Source organism: Pezoporus occidentalis, unplaced genomic scaffold (assembly GCF_034315485.1).
Source record: "Pezoporus occidentalis ecotype Australia unplaced genomic scaffold, CSIRO_AGI_Poc_V1 ctg226, whole genome shotgun sequence".
In the NCBI taxonomy this organism is placed as follows: Eukaryota; Metazoa; Chordata; class Aves; order Psittaciformes; family Psittacidae; genus Pezoporus; species Pezoporus occidentalis.
In genome coordinates this window covers 589,736-606,348 of record NW_026914138.1, presented here as the reverse complement: position 1 = coordinate 606,348, position 16,613 = coordinate 589,736, and the positions used below count along the sequence as shown (strand labels likewise).

Here is a 16,613-nt window from a genome sequence, read left to right as displayed (position 1 = left end):
GTAAGCCCTTGACGTCTGAGTGCGCAGCAGCAGCACAAGGGGGGTGATTCCATGGGCAGCCCTGCCTCATTGCCAGTTCCTGCCTTGTTCCTTATCTCCTATCTACCCGAAGCAGCCTCCGTTACACTCCCAGATCAAAGCACTGGTGCTGGATGAAGCAGACCCCTGAGAACACGGCTGGGCTGTGTGTGGGGACACGCATGGAGCCTGTGGGATACCCAGGGCTGGGGGTGCACGGGCAGGGGGCCAGGGCTCTGCTTTGCTTGGGTGGCAGAAGGAACCCTCAGGCATTGAACCCTTTTGCCAAAGCATTCGTTATTTAGCTTCATCCTTTTCCTTCCTTCCTTCCTTCCTTCCTTCCTTCCTTCCTTCCTTCCTTCCTTCCTTCCTTCCTTCCTTCCTTCCTTCCTTCCTTCCTTCCTTCCTTCCTTCCTTCCTTCCTTCCTTCCTTCCTTCCTTCCTTCCTCCCATCCATCCTCCCTCCCTCCCTCCCTTTCCTTCCTTCCTTTCCTTTCTTCCTTTCCTTTTTCCTTCCTTCCTCCTTCCCTTCCTCCCTTTGTCTTCCCTTTACATTTTTCTTTCCTTTTCACCTGTTTCCATTCCCTTTTCCTTTCCCTTTTCCTTCCCCTTCTTCTTCCCCTTTCCCCTTCCCTTTTCCTTTCCTCTTTTCCTCTTCCCCTTCCCTTTTCCCTTTTTCCTTCTCCCTTTCACCTTTTTCCTTTTCCCTTTCCTCTTCTCTTTCCCTTTCCCCTTCCCTTTTCCTTTTCTTTTCCTCCTTTCCTTTTGTGTTCCCTTTCCCCCTTCCCTTTTCCCTTTTCCCTTCCCTTTTCCCTTCCCTTTTCCCTTCCCTTCCCTTCCCTTCCCTTTCCTTCCCTTTTCCCTTTCCTTCCCTTTTCCCTTCCCTTCCCTTTTCCCTTCCCTTCCCTTTTCCCTTTCCTTCCTTTCCCTTCCTTCCTTTTTCCTTCCTTCCTTCCTTTTCCTTCCTTCCCTTCCTTTCCTTCCCTTCCCTTCCCTTCCCTTCCCTTCCCTTCCCTTCCCTTTTCCCTTCCCTTCCTTTTTCCCTTCCCTTTTCCCTTCCCTTTTCCCTTCCCTTCCCTTCCCTTTTCCCTTCCCTTCCTTTTTCCCTTCCCTTTTCCCTTCCCTTTTCCTTCCCTTCCCTTCCCTTCCCTTCCCTTTTCCCTTCCCTTCCCTTCCCTTCCCTTTTCCCTTCCCTTCCCTTTTCCCTTCCCTTCCTTTTTCCCTTCCCTTTTCCCTTCCCTTTTCCCTTCCCTTCCCTTCCCTTTTCCCTTCCCTTTTCCCTTCCCTTCCTTTTTCCCTTCCCTTCCCTTCCCTTCCCTTCCCTTCCCTTCCCTTTCCCTTCCCTTCCTTTTTCCCTTCCCTTTTCCCTTCCCTTTTCCCTTCCCTTCCCTTCCCTTCCCTTTTCCCTTCCCTTCCTTTTTCCCTTCCCTTCCTTTTTCCCTCAGCACCCAGGCCAGCTCCACCCTACCACCCGCCGGGGGGGGGGGGCGTGGCGCTGCGCGGGGCGGGTCCCTCCCTCTCGCTCCCTATACCCCGCGCATGCGCGGTGCGGCCGTGCGCAGAAGATGGCGGCCGTGGTGCGGGCGATGCGCGGGCTGGTGAACGGCGCCGGGCCCGGGGGGCCGCGGGAGCAGGGGGGGGCCCTGGAGCAGGCGGCGGCGCTGACCCGGGACTTCCTCTCGCAGCCGCGGCTCAGTGAGTGCGGGGCACCGGGGGCGGGGGAACCGGAACCGCTCCTGAGGTAGAACCGGGGGTGTCCGGTGGGGCCTCCCGAGCCGGAGCCCGCCGGGTGCCGGGTGCCGGTGTCCTTCGTCTGCGGCAGGAGCTGGAGGCTGCCGGGGTGCTGCGCCTTGAAGCCTTGTAAAAACAAAACAAACCGTGACTGCAGGGGAGGGGAAGGCCGAAACTGCGGTGTTTCCCTGGTGTTTCCCTGGTGTTTTGCCGGTGTAGGTGGTGGTTGCACGGTTGGCTCCCTGCGGGCACCCGAGCAGCGGCAGCGCGCACAGCGTGTCAGGCGGGGCTGGTTCCCCTGAGAGCCCCGGCCTGGGTGGGACGCCAGGTCCGTCACTGCCATTCCTGCGCACCCCCGAGCCTGCCTTGCTCTGCAGAGGGGGCTTCTGCCGAGGCTGGAGCCCGGGTGGCTGAGAGAGCTGGGCTGGACAAGAGAAGGCTCCTGAAGGGGAGACCTGAGAGCAGCTCCGGTGCCTGAAGGGGCTGCAGGAAAGCTGGAGAGGGGCTTTGGACAAGGGCCTGTAGGGACAGGCCAAGGGGAATGGCTTTAACCTGCCCGAGGGGAGACTGAGATGAGCTCTTAGGCAGAAGCTCTTCCCTGTGAGGGTGCTGAGGCGCTGGCACAGGGTGCCCAGAGAAGCTGTGGCTGCCCCATCCCTGGCAGTGCTCAAGGCCAGGTTGGACACAGGGACTTGGAGCAAGCTGCTCCAGTGGAAGGGGTCCCTGCCCATGGCAGGGGTTGGAAATGGATGAGCTTTAAGGTCCCTTCCAACCCAAACCATGCTAGGATTCTGTGAATTTGATTTTTTTTCCATGTAGGTTTTGGCTTGTGCCCAAGCTGCAATCTGGCTATGAAAAACATTCCAGTTGATTTTGGTTTGTCATAGAACTGTCTGATTTTATTGGAAACAGGAATTTGGAGTCAGTGGCGAGCTGCTTTCAAAGGGGATTGATGCTGCTTCATGTCAAGTAGACAGTTGTGTGGACAACACAGGGAGTGTGTGCCCTTTCCTGCAGATTGAGGAAGATGTGCTCATGAGACAGTCATGGGATGAAATGCTTTGCTCAAGAGCACGTTTTCCACTCCCAGTGGGTTGCATACAGCTGCAGTCTGAGCTGTGTTATAATGTCTGTGGGGTTCTCCCTGCTCGGGTGAAGAGAGCAGGCCAGCCTGTGCTCTTGACTGAGACTGATTCAGGGACATGTGTCCAGCAGGATGTTGCCAAACCTGAGGAGTTCCAGCTTTAGACCTCCTTATACACCCAGTGACCCTCAAGCCTTATCTAATGCAGTTCTGATTATTGCCAATTAAGAGATTACATTGCAACAGTTCAGGCTGTTTGTTGAAGTGTAAATGCCACCTTGTTGACAGTTGAGACAACACATGGTAAGTGTGCCAAAGCCGGGCTAAGCTGGATCATTCATTCCCTGGTACCACGAGTGCCTGTTTCCTCTGCCGTGAATGGTGCTGGTGTCTTCCCTGTGCTGCACATGGCTCCACTTGCTCACTTTTCCCTCCCAGGGATAAGTGATTAACAGTCAGTCCCTTGGTCACTGCTCCTGTGACCCTGATCAAGCTTTGACTCAGTGTTATCTGTGGATCAAGTGATTCCAGGCTCCAGCTGGGGTATTAGTGTGTCCTTAGAGTAACACAGGACACAGTTTTCACACCCTTTCCACTGGGCTGATAGCACTGGTGAGTTCTGGGCACTCAGCACCCCAGGAAGCTGCCTGTAGTACTGACACCTGAGCTGCTGATGTTTAACACATGAGCTGCTGCCTTCTATCGGGTGTCAATCCTTAAGTTAAACCCAAGAGTGGGAGCAGTTTGGCCAAGGTGAAATTCATCCTCTTACAGTATCGTGCACTGACCCGTCCTCAGGAGATGGGAGAGGTGCTGTGAGGTTTTCTCTTAGCAGTGCCAAAGCCCATAGCTCACTGGAGAAGCTGATTAGCTTTGGTGCATGGAATCTGCTTGCTTGGCTCACTAGAGGCTGTACCAGTGTCGTGGAGCAAGGCACTTCTGTGCTTAAAAAGCCTCCAAGTTGAGTATTGATTAAGTATCTTTGAGTATGATTGAGTACGATGAAGATCTTGCCATTTGTTGGGCATAAATTGCAGTGTCACCTTCATCACAAGTTACAGATGTTAATCCCTGCTTTGTTTTAAAGCTCTTGTGATTGTCTATTTTCCTTAGCTTAAAATGTCCCCTGTACATTGCATTGGTGTTTCTCTGCCATTGCCATTATCCCTGCATCTAGACCTGCAGTGGATTTCTGTGACAGTCAAGGAAATGGCAATATCATGCAGTTAATGTTACCTGAGGTGCAGGGAGCAGCCAAAAATGCTGGTCTCACCATTCATAATTCATCCTTCTTTTGTACAGTTCGTAACAGACAGCAGTGGTACGGAGCTGGGCCCAAAATCTGCAGACCTGAGGCTGGTGATGGGAATGAAGCTTTATGTAGGCTGTTACTGGTGTCCTCAGGAAGCATCTGACTTGTGCTTTGCTTTCTTACAGCTTACAAAACTGTCTCGGGTGTGAATGGTCCCCTGGTTATCTTGGATCAAGTAAAGGTAAAGATTCAGATTCTGAATGAATGAAGGTTTCTGAGGGAGAGTTGTGCCTGTCCCGGACAGACAGGGAGAGTTGTTGAGCCTGTTGAGGGCAAGAAAGGAACCAGTGCTTCAGTTTTACCAAAACCACCCAAAATGTGGTCTAAACTCAATGCAGAAACATACCTATTTGCTTTGTTCTTAACCTTTTTGTTACCAGAGCACAAGTGCTCTGTGAAAGGAACTGGAAACACTTTTGGCTTGGTCTCAAATTAGTGGCAAGCAACTGAGGAAGAGGCAAAAGCCAGCTCATTCTTCCAGCTTTCCATTAGTATTTTGGGACTATTATGGGTTTAGAACAGATTCTGGCCAGTCTTTCTGTAAGCCTGAAGCTCTGAGCAAGTGTTACATGTATACAGTCCCTGTAGAAATGGCTTTAGCCTGACTACTTTTAACTGCCTTGGAATCAGCTTTGCTCTGATGATGGATTTACTTTAAAAGCTAGACTAGTTGCTAAGTTTAAGTGTGCTTGAAACTGGTAACTTTTGTTCGTGGCTATTCCTCTGGGTTTTAATGCTTTCCACCTTTCTTGCTCATCTTCAGTTTCCTAGGTACGCAGAGATTGTCCACTTGACTCTTCCTGATGGCACAAGAAGGAGTGGGCAGGTTCTGGAAATCAGTGGCTCCAAAGCTGTGGTTCAGGTATGGTGAGGGACAGGAGTGTCTCTTGTTGCAGCAGTCAAGTATTTTATTACTTAGCATGTGTCTGAGCCATCTCAGATCTATCTTAGGGTATGTTCTTTTGGTACTTATAAATGAAAAAGGACATTACCTACTTAGTCCAAGATTACTGGAATCATACTGTAACTGTGCAGTGTTGGATCCAAGCTCTGCTATGTGGACTATGTGCAGGTATTTCTTCTAAGCAGCTGTTTCTTGTTAATATTCATTCTTCTTATCTGAAGAACTCTCCCCTCTTGGCAAAGGGAAATGCTTGAGATCAAAGGATTGGCGCTGGGTTTGTTGGTTGCTGCTGATACTTCATGAATTTGGTTTAAAATAGGTCTCTGTGTGATGTTTTATACTCACAAGCTGCTCTTGAAATCCTTTGCTTGCAGAAGACCACCTTGCTTTTCATCCTGGTGCCTGATCAGGCTGGGAAGCAGCTCTTTAGTGTGTGATTTTGTACAGCAAAATGCTTAGTCCTTTTGCCTGTGTGTTTTTTTTTTCCTTCTTCTGGTATATTCACAGGTATTTGAAGGGACTTCAGGTATTGATGCTAAGAAAACATCTTGTGAATTTACTGGGGATATTCTTCGAACCCCTGTGTCTGAGGATATGCTTGGTAAGTGCTTGATATTGCCTGGAAGAATGAGCAGACTTACCACACACTGACTTACTTTCATAGGTTTATTTTACTGCTCTTTCTTTTAGGCAGAGTATTTAATGGCTCAGGAAAACCTATAGACAGAGGCCCCATTGTTTTGGCTGAAGATTTCCTCGACATAATGGGTATGTCCTTAATCCATTTCAGATACGGAGTTAATACAAATCTGGTGTTTCTGAATGTTACAGCAGATTTGGTTTTGAGTGTAGGGTCTGACTGTTAGGGGAAGATTAATCTTTGAAGTATGTGGCACAGACTCACATCAGCTTTACATAAGTGCAGAAAGATGAGGCAGCAGAAGCTTGGAAGCTGTTCTTTGAAGTATGTGTAGACTATGTTAATTCCACAGCCTCCGAAGACAAAAAACTTAATAACCTGACAGGCTTCTCTTGGCCATTTACATGACCACAGAGTGCCAGAGTCTTGAGATCTACAAAAGGCTCAGGTTTGACCAGGCACATCTAAAGAGTTCTAGACCTAATGGTGGGGTTTGCACCTTTTGACATGAGCCTTCTACCAGTGCTCGTGGTCAGTAGCAGTTTGATTAAGCTTCAGACACGTATATAGAATAATGTATGTTCTCTTTAAAATCCATACCAGGTCAGCCCATCAATCCCCAGTGTCGTATCTATCCAGAGGAAATGATTCAGACTGGCATTTCTGCTATAGATGGTATGAACAGTATTGCCAGGGGGCAGAAAATCCCCATATTCTCAGCCGCTGGCTTGCCCCACAACGAGGTGAGTTCTCAGAGCTGTTCCCTAAACCCTTGGTGACTTATTCATGGGGGTTAAAAAGCAAATGTGGTTAAATTCTAGCCTGGATAATAGCATCAAACATCGAGGTGAGCTGAAACGTGTTTTCCTTCTAGATTGCAGCTCAGATATGTCGCCAGGCTGGCTTGGTGAAGAAATCCAAAGATGTAATGGACTACAGTGAGGAGAACTTTGCCATCGTGTTTGCTGCTATGGGTGTAAGCCAATATCACTGGAGGAAAACGATGCTTGCATTATTCTAAATCAAGCAATGCTGAGGGTAGCTGAAGTATTTGAAGTAGGTCTTATAAACAGTGCTGAGTTGCCTGGCTGAATATCCCGAATGGCCAAAAGTACTGTAACAAAATGTGTTTGATCAGGAAAAAGCATCTTAAACTTAATCTCTAGCCTGGAATTCTAGAAAGAACTCATTCTGGGAATGCAGGGGAATTTTCATCATGGAGAGCTTTGCTTATGGATTATTAATGAGGTGTTTAGACCTTAATATGCTGCAGAATGCACTATGCTGAAACCTGGTCTGGAACTGATGCCTTAATACTGTGCTTTAGGTGAACATGGAGACTGCTCGGTTCTTCAAGTCAGACTTTGAGGAAAACGGGTCCATGGACAATGTGTGTCTCTTCCTGAATTTGGCCAATGATCCAACGTAAGTATTTACAGTGTGTTGGCTGGGAAAAGGCTGAAAAGGACAAGCAAACTGGAAGAGGGAGCCCTACGGGTGTCCTGCCAGATGCCACTTACATTGGCATTCCAGTTGGTGCGAGTAGCAGAGGGTTTTAAGGTCTTTGTAACCCCAAACTGTTACCCTGCAGCCTGAAAGCACACACATAAATAACACCTTACTGTCCTATTGCAGCATCGAGCGCATCATCACACCTCGCCTGGCTCTGACTACAGCAGAGTTCTTGGCATATCAGTGCGAGAAGCATGTGTTGGTCATTCTGACAGATATGAGCTCCTATGCTGAAGCCCTGCGAGAGGTATGCATTTATGAGGCTTACTTGGCTGGTGGCATCACCACTTGGATACTGTAGTTTCAGATTTGCCTTGCCCTACGTGGTTGTGGTGCCAAACAGGGGTTTGTGTGGCTGTATTTCGGTATCACCTGCAGGAGGGGGTGCTTCAAGTTGTTAGTGTAGCTTAATGAAGGGAGATACCAGGTCTATATGAGAGATCTGACTGCTTGGAAACATTCTTCTGCATTGCCTCAGGTATCAGCAGCTAGAGAGGAGGTGCCTGGCCGGCGTGGCTTCCCAGGCTACATGTACACTGACCTGTCTACTATCTATGAGCGTGCTGGGCGCGTGGAAGGCAGGAATGGTTCCATTACTCAGATCCCTATTCTTACCATGCCTAATGATGGTGAGTTATTTTCAAGTGGTTTTAATAAATAGCACTTTAAAGGACTCCTTTAGAGCAACCTGCCCTATTTTGGACACACAGCAAATCCTGTAGCCTTCAGGTTCCTATCTCAGTGATGCATTTCTTGGCTGCCTTCTCTTTGTTGTTAATAGAAGGGCTTTGCCTATTTCAGACTTCAGGACTGTTCTTCAGCCCTGTAGCAGGAGCTCTAAACCATGCATAAGAGCTTGGTGATATAAGGGGGGTCCTGACCGATGGCATTTCACTTTGGAAGTCACTTCACTGCAATTTAGCAATGCAGTTTAGTGCATTTAGCACTGCTGCATCAGTGCTAAAATGGATCTAAAAGGCCTGAAAACTCAAACCATTTTATTTCCACAGATATTACTCATCCTATCCCTGACTTGACTGGATACATCACTGAGGGACAAATCTATGTGGACAGGCAGCTGCATAACAGGCAGGCATGTATCACCCCAGTTAGAGTATACTTAAGATTATTCTGTACTTGAAGTGTTAATGATGATGTCTTGGATGCCTTTTTCCTCCAGGTTTACCCACCTATTAATGTCTTGCCCTCCTTGTCTCGACTGATGAAGTCAGCTATTGGCGAGGGCATGACCAGGAAGGATCATGCAGATGTATCCAACCAACTGGTATGTAAAAACCTCTTCAGAGAAGCAGGGCCATGTTTCAAGCAGACCTTGTACTAAAGAGCCTGTAAAAGGCTTGCTGAACAGTTGCCATCCAGAACACTGCTGAGGCTGCTTTTAATCATGGAGTTAGTGAGACCCTTTGAGTTTGAACAGAAATGGGTGCATGAACAATCAAAGTCAAAGCACTTTGGTTTCTTTCCCTTCTAGTATGCCTGCTATGCTATTGGGAAGGATGTGCAGGCCATGAAGGCTGTGGTTGGTGAGGAAGCTCTGACCTCGGATGATCTTCTTTACCTGGAGTTCCTGCAGAAGTTTGAGAAGAACTTCATTGCTCAGGGTCAGTGTTTCAAGCACATCCCAGTCTGGGGGAGCACCTGCAAGGTCCTGCTCCCACACCTGCCTCCTGCTTGGTGCTGAGACCCTTCCCTGCCCCACATTTCAGCCTGTGCTTGCTTTCTGCAGGTCCTTATGAGAATCGCACCGTTTACGAGACCTTGGACATCGGGTGGCAGCTGTTAAGGATCTTCCCCAAGGAGATGTTGAAGAGGATTCCTCAGGCAACCCTGGCTGAATTCTATCCTCGGGATTCCACTGCAAAGCACTAACCGCAGCTTCATCTCTTAACCCCTTGCTCTGTGAAATGCTGTTTGTTTTCCTTTTTCATGTGTTGGTGTTTACTTGTCGCCCTTACAATGAAAACCAAGGATAGGTGACGTTTGTGCCAGTGTTCCAGTGCACACTGATAGCAGGTCTTAAAGCAGCCCTTCTTCCAAAGCTTGGGTCGTCAGCAGAGTATGTAGGCCAGCTCTCAGAGATGTGCAATAGTCAAAGCTTTGTGACTGCACCTTTTGTAGGCATTTCAAGGGGATGCCCGAGGATTGCAGATCTTTACTTTCAAGTATAAGAGCAAATGCTGAGTTCCTTTGTCCGAAGCATCTGCTCAGTCTGATCACAGACAGTTGTGGTGCTGCTGGTAGAACAGATGGAGCTCTGCCCTCTTGCCTGAAGCCCAGGCTAAGAGGCGCAAAGCATGGTGCATGACAACATACCCTGCTGCAAAACACAAGTCACTGGTGTTTAACTATGGCTTAAGGTTCTTCAAGGTGTGCACAAACTGAGGGCACTAGGGTGCTGGGTGCTTTTCCACTAGCAAAGGGTCTTTTCAGAGCTCACAGGCCAGTGGGTTGTTCTTCAGGTAGCATGACAAGGCTTTACTGCATTAGTCCTGAGCTGTGTTTGGAACTGGTGTGGTTTGCACTCCAGGCACGGGTCTGGCTAGAGGAGAGCTCAGCATTGCAAACACTGCAGCCTTGGCTAGTCAGTGCAGTGCTGTTCCTTCCCGTTGGTTCCGATGGGGCTCCAAGCCCAGTCCTGGCAGGCTCCCCTGCTTTTTTTCCAGGCTCACTGTAGTCCATGCTCTAGTCTGGCTAACTAAAGCACGTTGCACCTCTCTATACTTGTCTAGGAAGGTGCTAACACGACCTGAAGGATGTGTAACTAATTCCAGCTTTCCCTGGTGTCTCCTTTGTGCACTTCTTTAGTTTGTTCAGTGTTCTCTGTAACTTGGACTCAATGGCAATTCTACTCCAGTGCATTCCGCCCTAAAGCTGTGTCAAGTCTATTTTTCTTGAGGTTGGGATGGGAGCGTTGGCATGAGAATACTTTGATGTAGAGAATACCTAAATAAATTAAATATGGGAAGTGTTGAACAATGGGGGAGCTTGGGTGATCTTTGTGGTTATGAAACAGGTTGGGCAGCAGTGGCTCTGATGGTCTTTGCCACTGGGGAGCTGGGTTACATGAGTGAAACTACTTCCATTTCTGTTGAGCCACCCTCATGTTGCTGTTGGAGCTTTTGATGAGGAGGGGTTGGGCTTTAGCTTCAGGAAGGAATGCTTTGTGCTGGGGAGCGGGTAAAGGCTTTGCAGGGATGTTGCAGGGCAATGGCACACCATCGGGTCCAAAGGTGTCTCGGGGTGGTTTGCACTAGAGGAGGCTTAAGACACTTTAAAGGGCTGCTTGAAAGTGAGCTCAGGCTTATGCTGACTCAGTGTTCCCTATGAATAGTACTATGGGGTGTCAGAGGGGCCTTGTATTCAGGTGTCACCCTTTGAACAATCTGCACATCAAATGGGTCACTGAATGAGTGGAGGCACCTCCTGTGCCTGCTGATGCTGCTGCTCATCCTTAACCTGGGTCCTGATGTCCTGCCACCATCACCAGAGAAGAGATTCTGACTGATGAAGTCTGTTAAGTGTTGCACTAGTGCAAACTAAGCCATAGTTTGAGCTGTTCCTTGTACAGAAGCGCAAGTCCTTCAGGCAGTGAAGCCATCAGCTCATGATTTACACAACTCATCCAACCTCCCTGCACTGTATTTGTCACTGAAGAGGCACTTGAAGTTACAGCTCCCATCTCCTCAGTATCAACAAGGGCTTTCATTATCCCACTGATCACTGACTGGAGGAGGAAGTAGGATCTATTATGCTAAAATGGCTTAAAAAAGTTGGGATGAGTGCTTTTGCCTTTTCCTACTCATTTATCCCCTTGGTTACTGCCCCTCTGTCTGCGGGAGAGCCAGGGAATAACCCCATGAGCAGCAGCCAGCACAGGGAAAGCAGGTTTGAAAACAGGAGTAAGTTCCAAAGTCCAGAGAATTCCTGAAATCCTTCAGGTGCCAGGCTCCAAGGGACAAAGGTTGAGCAAGCTGGGGTTGAATTCCTGAGGTCGGGCCAGCGCTGCGGAGCTGCTTCATGAGACGCCTGTAAGTGTCTTGCCTGCGGATGGCACATTCCAGGGCAAAACAAGAGGAATTCCGCGGGGATAAGGATACTGTTGGCCATTAACACCCATGGAGCTGCACGCTCAGCCTGCGCTGCGGGAACAGCCCGGCGCCACGCAGGGGCACTGCAGGCCAGGGAGTGGGGAGGGATGGAGCGAGCGCATCGCTTCCACCCGCTGCATCCCATAAACTGGAGCTGGTCAGCAAGAGCTGCTTCAAGAATCAGCTGCTGGAAGCAGCACGGGTGCTGCTTGGTCATGGAATCCCAGCATGGGGCAGCCACAGCTTCTCCCTTCAACCCATTTCAGTGTCCCAGCACCCTCAAAGTGAAGAACTTAAGAGCTCATCCCAACCTCCCCTCGGGCAGGTTAAAGCCATTCCCCTTGGCCTGTCCCTGCATCCCCTGGTCCTGTCCCCACATCCCCTGACTTGTTTGGATGCCACCAACTGCAGTGAGTTTTTGACTGGTCCCTGTGGAAAGCAGGGGCAGACTCCGGTTCACTTGGCTTGGGAGCCTTAAGGGAGCTGTGCTTACAGGCACAAAACCAGCTCAGTCTCACTGGTTAAACCCCTTTAACTGCTGTGCTCCAGGACACCCGAGTGGCACCACTGTGGAACCCTGTGTGTGTAGGTGATGCCCAGCACCACCTTTCTGTCCTGGCTCCTCCTCTATGCGAGCAGTGGCCGCCATCCTGACCCACCACCCAGAACACCGATCCCAATCCCTACCTCCCTATACCCCCCCTCCCTGCTCCCTTCCTCCCTCCCCATCCCATCCCCAGATGCTCATCCCGACACTCCCCCCATAACCACATCCCCATCCTATTCCCACCATTGCTCCTCATCCTGACGCCTCCCTAATAGACAGAGCCCCATCTTCCCCTCACCAACCAACCCCTCTAGGATGCCAGGTCCCCTTCCCAACCCACCCATCCTGAAGCCCAAGTCCCAGCCCCCAAAACACATGGAAGGCAGAAATGGGGGAAGGGGGAAGGGGGAGGGAGGGCAACGTTTTGAGTGCAAAAAATAAATATAAAATTTATTAAAACACCCACAATATTTTAAAGGTATCAGGAATAATACATTTCACAGCCCGGCGGCCGCGGCAACGCAGAATAAAATACAAATTACAAAATCAACCAAAAAAAGAACCAAAACCCAGCAATGAAACAAAAAAAAAAAAACAAAAAAACCCAACAAAATAGGGGGGGAAAAGAAGGGGAAGGATCCAAAACTTGTCATTTTTAGGCATCCTAAAAAATAAATTTACCAAAACACGGGGAAAAAAAGAGGGTGGGGGGAAAGGGTGTTAAAAGGGAGAAATAAATCAAACGTAAAGAGGAAAAACTGGGGAGGGAAGGGGGAAAATTATACAAAATAAAATTATCAGCATAAATTTACTGTCCTAAAAGTATCTACAGTTTAATACACATTAATCCTATTGCCTTGAGACATGGGGATAGAATCTACCGGTCCTCGATCCGCCCCGGATCAAAACTTCATTTCAAGTAACCACAGTCCCGACCAGGAATCTTCAAGTGTGAATGGTTCGGAGCCGCCGGGACACCCCCCGTGTGTCCCCCCCTTTCCGCCTGCCGCCGTCCTGCTCCCCTTTTCCATGATCCCAACACCCCCCCCCCAAAATCCCTCCCCGCCTCTGATGGAATTCCCGACTCTGAAGGAGAAATGGCGCTTGATGGGTGGATTGTGGTGGAATTCTTACCTCTTGATGGGTTTTTTTTGGGGGGGGGGAGTCGTGGTGGGAAAGCCAAGGGGTTCCCAAAAAAAAAACGCAAGAATCAACCCAAAAAAGTTGCTCCTGGGGTTAAAAATGAGGCTGGAATTGCGGCGGTTTGAAATCCCTGAAGGATGCGGAAAAATGAGGAACAAACCCGGGCGGAAAGGGAAAAAGGGGGGAGGCGGGAGGAGAAAAACCCATAATAATTAAGGAAGAAACCGCTGCGGAAGGATCCCTGATTTCGGAAAGATTCGCCCCGGATTCGCTCGGGGAATTGGGGGGGGTTGAGGTATTTGCCTTGGTTGGGGGGCGCGGGGGGGAGCTGCTGCCCCAGCGCTGACAGGAAGCCAAAGGGGAAGGAAGTAGCACCAATAAACCCCAAAACATGGACAAAAAAGGGGGGGGGAAAGGGGGAAAAGAAAGAGCCGGGTGGAAGCGGGATGCGCGGCGCCGTGGGGCGCACAGCGCGGTGTGGGGATGCGGAGGAGCAGCGCCAAGCGCGGTGCTGAGCGGTGCCCGCATGCGGTGGCACCGTACGGTGAGCAGGGGCTGTGCACGGGCGCCATGGAGGGGCATGGTGCTCAACCATAGCAGTGCCAGGGCGCCCATGGCCCAGCACCGTGCCCAAGCACCATGGTCAACCATTGTGTCTGTGCATGGTGCCAACCACCATGGCTAAACACCATGGCCAAGCACCATGGTCAAACACCATGGTCAACCATTGTGTCTGTGCATGGTGCCAAGCACCATGGCCAACCACCATGTCAAGCACCACAGTCAACCATTGTGTCTGTGCATGGTGCCAAGCACCACGGTCAAGCACTGTGTCCATTCATGGTGCCAAGCACCATGCCCAAGCACCAAGGCCAAGCACCATGGTCAAGCACTGTGTCCATTCATGGTGCCAAGCACCATGCCCAAGCACCATGGTCAACCATTGTGTCTGTGCACAGTGCCAACCACCATGGCCAAGCACCAATATCAAGCACTGTGTCCATGCATGGTGCCAAGCACCATGGCCAAGCACAATGGTCAAGCACTGTGTCCATGCACGGTGCCAAGCACCATGGCCAAGCACAATGGTCAACCACTATGTCCATGCATGGTGCCAAGCACCTTGCCCAAGCACCATGGTCAAGCACTGTGTCCATGCACGGTGCCAAGCACCCTGCCCAAACACTGTGTCTGTGCACAGTGGCTGAGCACCATGCCCAAGCACCATGTCCAAGCACCACATCCATGCACCATGCCCCTGTGGAAGCACCACAGCCGTGCACCACGCCTGTGCACCGTGCCCCGAGCACAACATCTAAGCACCATGTCTGAGCACCATGGTCATGCACAGTGCCGGAGCACCGCATCCACATGCCATGCCCTTGTGCCATGGCTGTGCACCGTGCACTGTCCATGCACAGCATCCCCATGCACCGGCCTGAGCACCCTGCCCGAGCACCATGTTCACATCCCTTGCCTGAGCACCACGTTCTCACACTGTGGCTGAGCACCATGTCCACGCGCTGAGCACCATGTTCCTATACCCTGGTGAGCACCATGTCCATACACCATATTCATGGTGTGCAGACAAGCACCATGCCCGAGCACCGTGTCCACACACCACCTCCATGGACAAGCACCGTGCCCAAGCACCATTTCCACACACCATGTTGGAGCACCGTGGTCAAGCACCATATCCATGCACTGTGGTCACACACCATGTCCAAGCACCGTGGTCAAGCACCGTGTCCACACACCACATCCAAGCACCGTGTCCATGATGCATGGCTGAGCACCGTGCCCGAGCACCATGTCCACGCATCATGTCCAAGCACCGTGGTCGAGCACCAGGTCCACGCACCGTGTTGACACACCATGGCCAAGCACCACGTCCATAGTGCATGGCTGAGCACCGTGCCTGAGCACCATGACCAAGCACCATGTCCGATTACTATGACCAAGCACCATGTCCATATACCCCAGCCAAGCACCGTGTCCATGCACCACAATCCAAGCACCGCATCCACGATGCTTGGCTGAGCACCGTGTCCGCACGCCACGTCCAAGCACCACTGTTGAGCACCATGTTCACACACCCTGGCTGAGCCCAGGCACTGCATCCAACCACCACCTCCATGACCTGTGGCCGAGCACCTCAACTGAGCACCTCATCCAAGCACCACATCAGCACCGCGGCCCTGCTCCGGAGGGGAACGGCTCCGATCTCTGTTTGCATAAACCCAAGTGGCTCCCGGCACGCTTCAAGCTATCGCTCCGGTAAAGTTAAGACCTCCTTCTCCACGACATTGCTTTTTGCTTTGTTTCCTTGGTTCCCAAGTTTCGTATGTACATTTAGTAGCACCTCAGCGAGATGGAATCAGGCAGAAGCGTGATAGAGTTTGTTAAAACACCATTAGCACCGTTTGGATTACAAGATTTCACTGAATAAAAATATGCCTTATAGAGCCCACAAAGCATACTCCAGTATTAAAAGGAAAAAATCAGCTATTGAGGCACCTCAGGGATTCTGCTTTCCTTCTCCTTCCCCTTGTCCCGAGAGTTGAAGGGGGGGGGACCCCAAAACACTTCCCGTTTCCTGCCCAAAGTGAAGCACCGTGGCTGGAAGAGCCAAAGTAGGATGGAAGGAGCCCGCTGGGGCTCCCCAATCCCGGCTCTCCTCAGGGTTTCTACCACGGGTGTTGTTCTAGCACCATTGCGGCCACGACCTGCTGCAAAATGAGGTCCCCATCGCACTCCGAAGCGATTAAAAACATGGAACCCACCCCCCCCCCCCCCCAATAAGTGAGTGCCCCTGAACGGGGTGGGACGAGCGCGGCCGCTGGGACGGGGAAAGGGAAAGCTTTAGCTTGCAAAAAGAGCCTCTCAGCAGCAAGGGGTAAAGAGCTGTGCATAGATTTTGAGCTTTCGTACGAGTCTGAAGCGTGCTCCTTTATCATGACTGAGATTTGAGGTAGGTTTCGACGTTATGTAGTGTAAAAACGTGAGACTGCAGCAGTTCTCGCTCCCCGACCCGCGGCGCCGGCATCTCCCCGCTTAACCCCGGGGTTGATCCCGCCGGACCGACCCCCTCCCCCCCAATCCCTGCACCAAAACCAACCCCTTCCGAGGAAGCAGGACTCAGACAGGTTACACAGACCCCCTTCTCCTCCCGATTATAAACGCAACCAGGCGAAGCTCACAAGGCACCCGCGCCACGACAGCCAAGGCGATGCCAACCGGGGCCGGCACCCGAATCCGGCCCCGTCCAACAGGATCAGCCCGGTCCCATTTTCACCGTATCCACACTGGAACCAGCATCGCCTGCGGGTTATCCCTACAATCTGACTCGCCCGCGACTCCTCCAATCCTGATATGCTATTGGGGATGTCTAAGAAAAGCGGTAATAGCTCGTTGAGTTTCCTTGTCAAATATACGCGACTTTACAGGTTAAAAGTTAAGAACAAAAAAGGGGATTAATTCTGAAGGACGGACGAAGCATGTTAAATATTCTGCCAGTATTTACAGTTCTCCCACAAGAATCTGGTTTCAAACGTAACTGTTTCAAGTTGGGGGGGGGGGGGGGGGGGAAGGAATTTGGGGCTTTTTTCTCTCT

General features: G+C 50.8%; 1 protein-coding gene across 1 annotated transcript; it reads left to right on the top strand.

Annotated features, from left to right (window-relative positions):
- The first annotated feature begins 1,550 nt into the window (after nt 1-1,550).
- ATP6V1B2 (ATPase H+ transporting V1 subunit B2) lies at nt 1,551-10,190 on the top strand. Its single transcript, XM_062620986.1, has 14 exons — nt 1,551-1,713; nt 4,271-4,326; nt 4,909-5,007; nt 5,557-5,650; nt 5,740-5,817; nt 6,293-6,432; nt 6,564-6,665; nt 7,017-7,114; nt 7,325-7,448; nt 7,680-7,830; nt 8,212-8,294; nt 8,382-8,486; nt 8,694-8,823; nt 8,949-10,190. The coding sequence occupies exons 1-14, from the start codon at nt 1,584-1,586 to the stop codon at nt 9,089-9,091; spliced, it is 1,533 nt and encodes a 510-aa protein (XP_062476970.1). The 5' UTR covers nt 1,551-1,583; the 3' UTR covers nt 9,092-10,190.
- Nucleotides 10,191-16,613: the final 6,423 nt, after the last annotated feature.

Excerpts from the sequence above, each read along its gene's own strand:
- ATP6V1B2 (XM_062620986.1), top strand. The coding sequence starts at position 1,584 with ATGGCGGCCGTGGTGCGGGCGATGCGCGGGCTGGTGAACGGCGCCGGG. Across the intron at positions 6,433-6,563 it reads CTGGCTTGCCCCACAACGAG|ATTGCAGCTCAGATATGTCG; the intron begins GTGAGTTCTCAG and ends TTTTCCTTCTAG. Across the intron at positions 7,831-8,211 it reads TCTTACCATGCCTAATGATG|ATATTACTCATCCTATCCCT; the intron begins GTGAGTTATTTT and ends TTATTTCCACAG.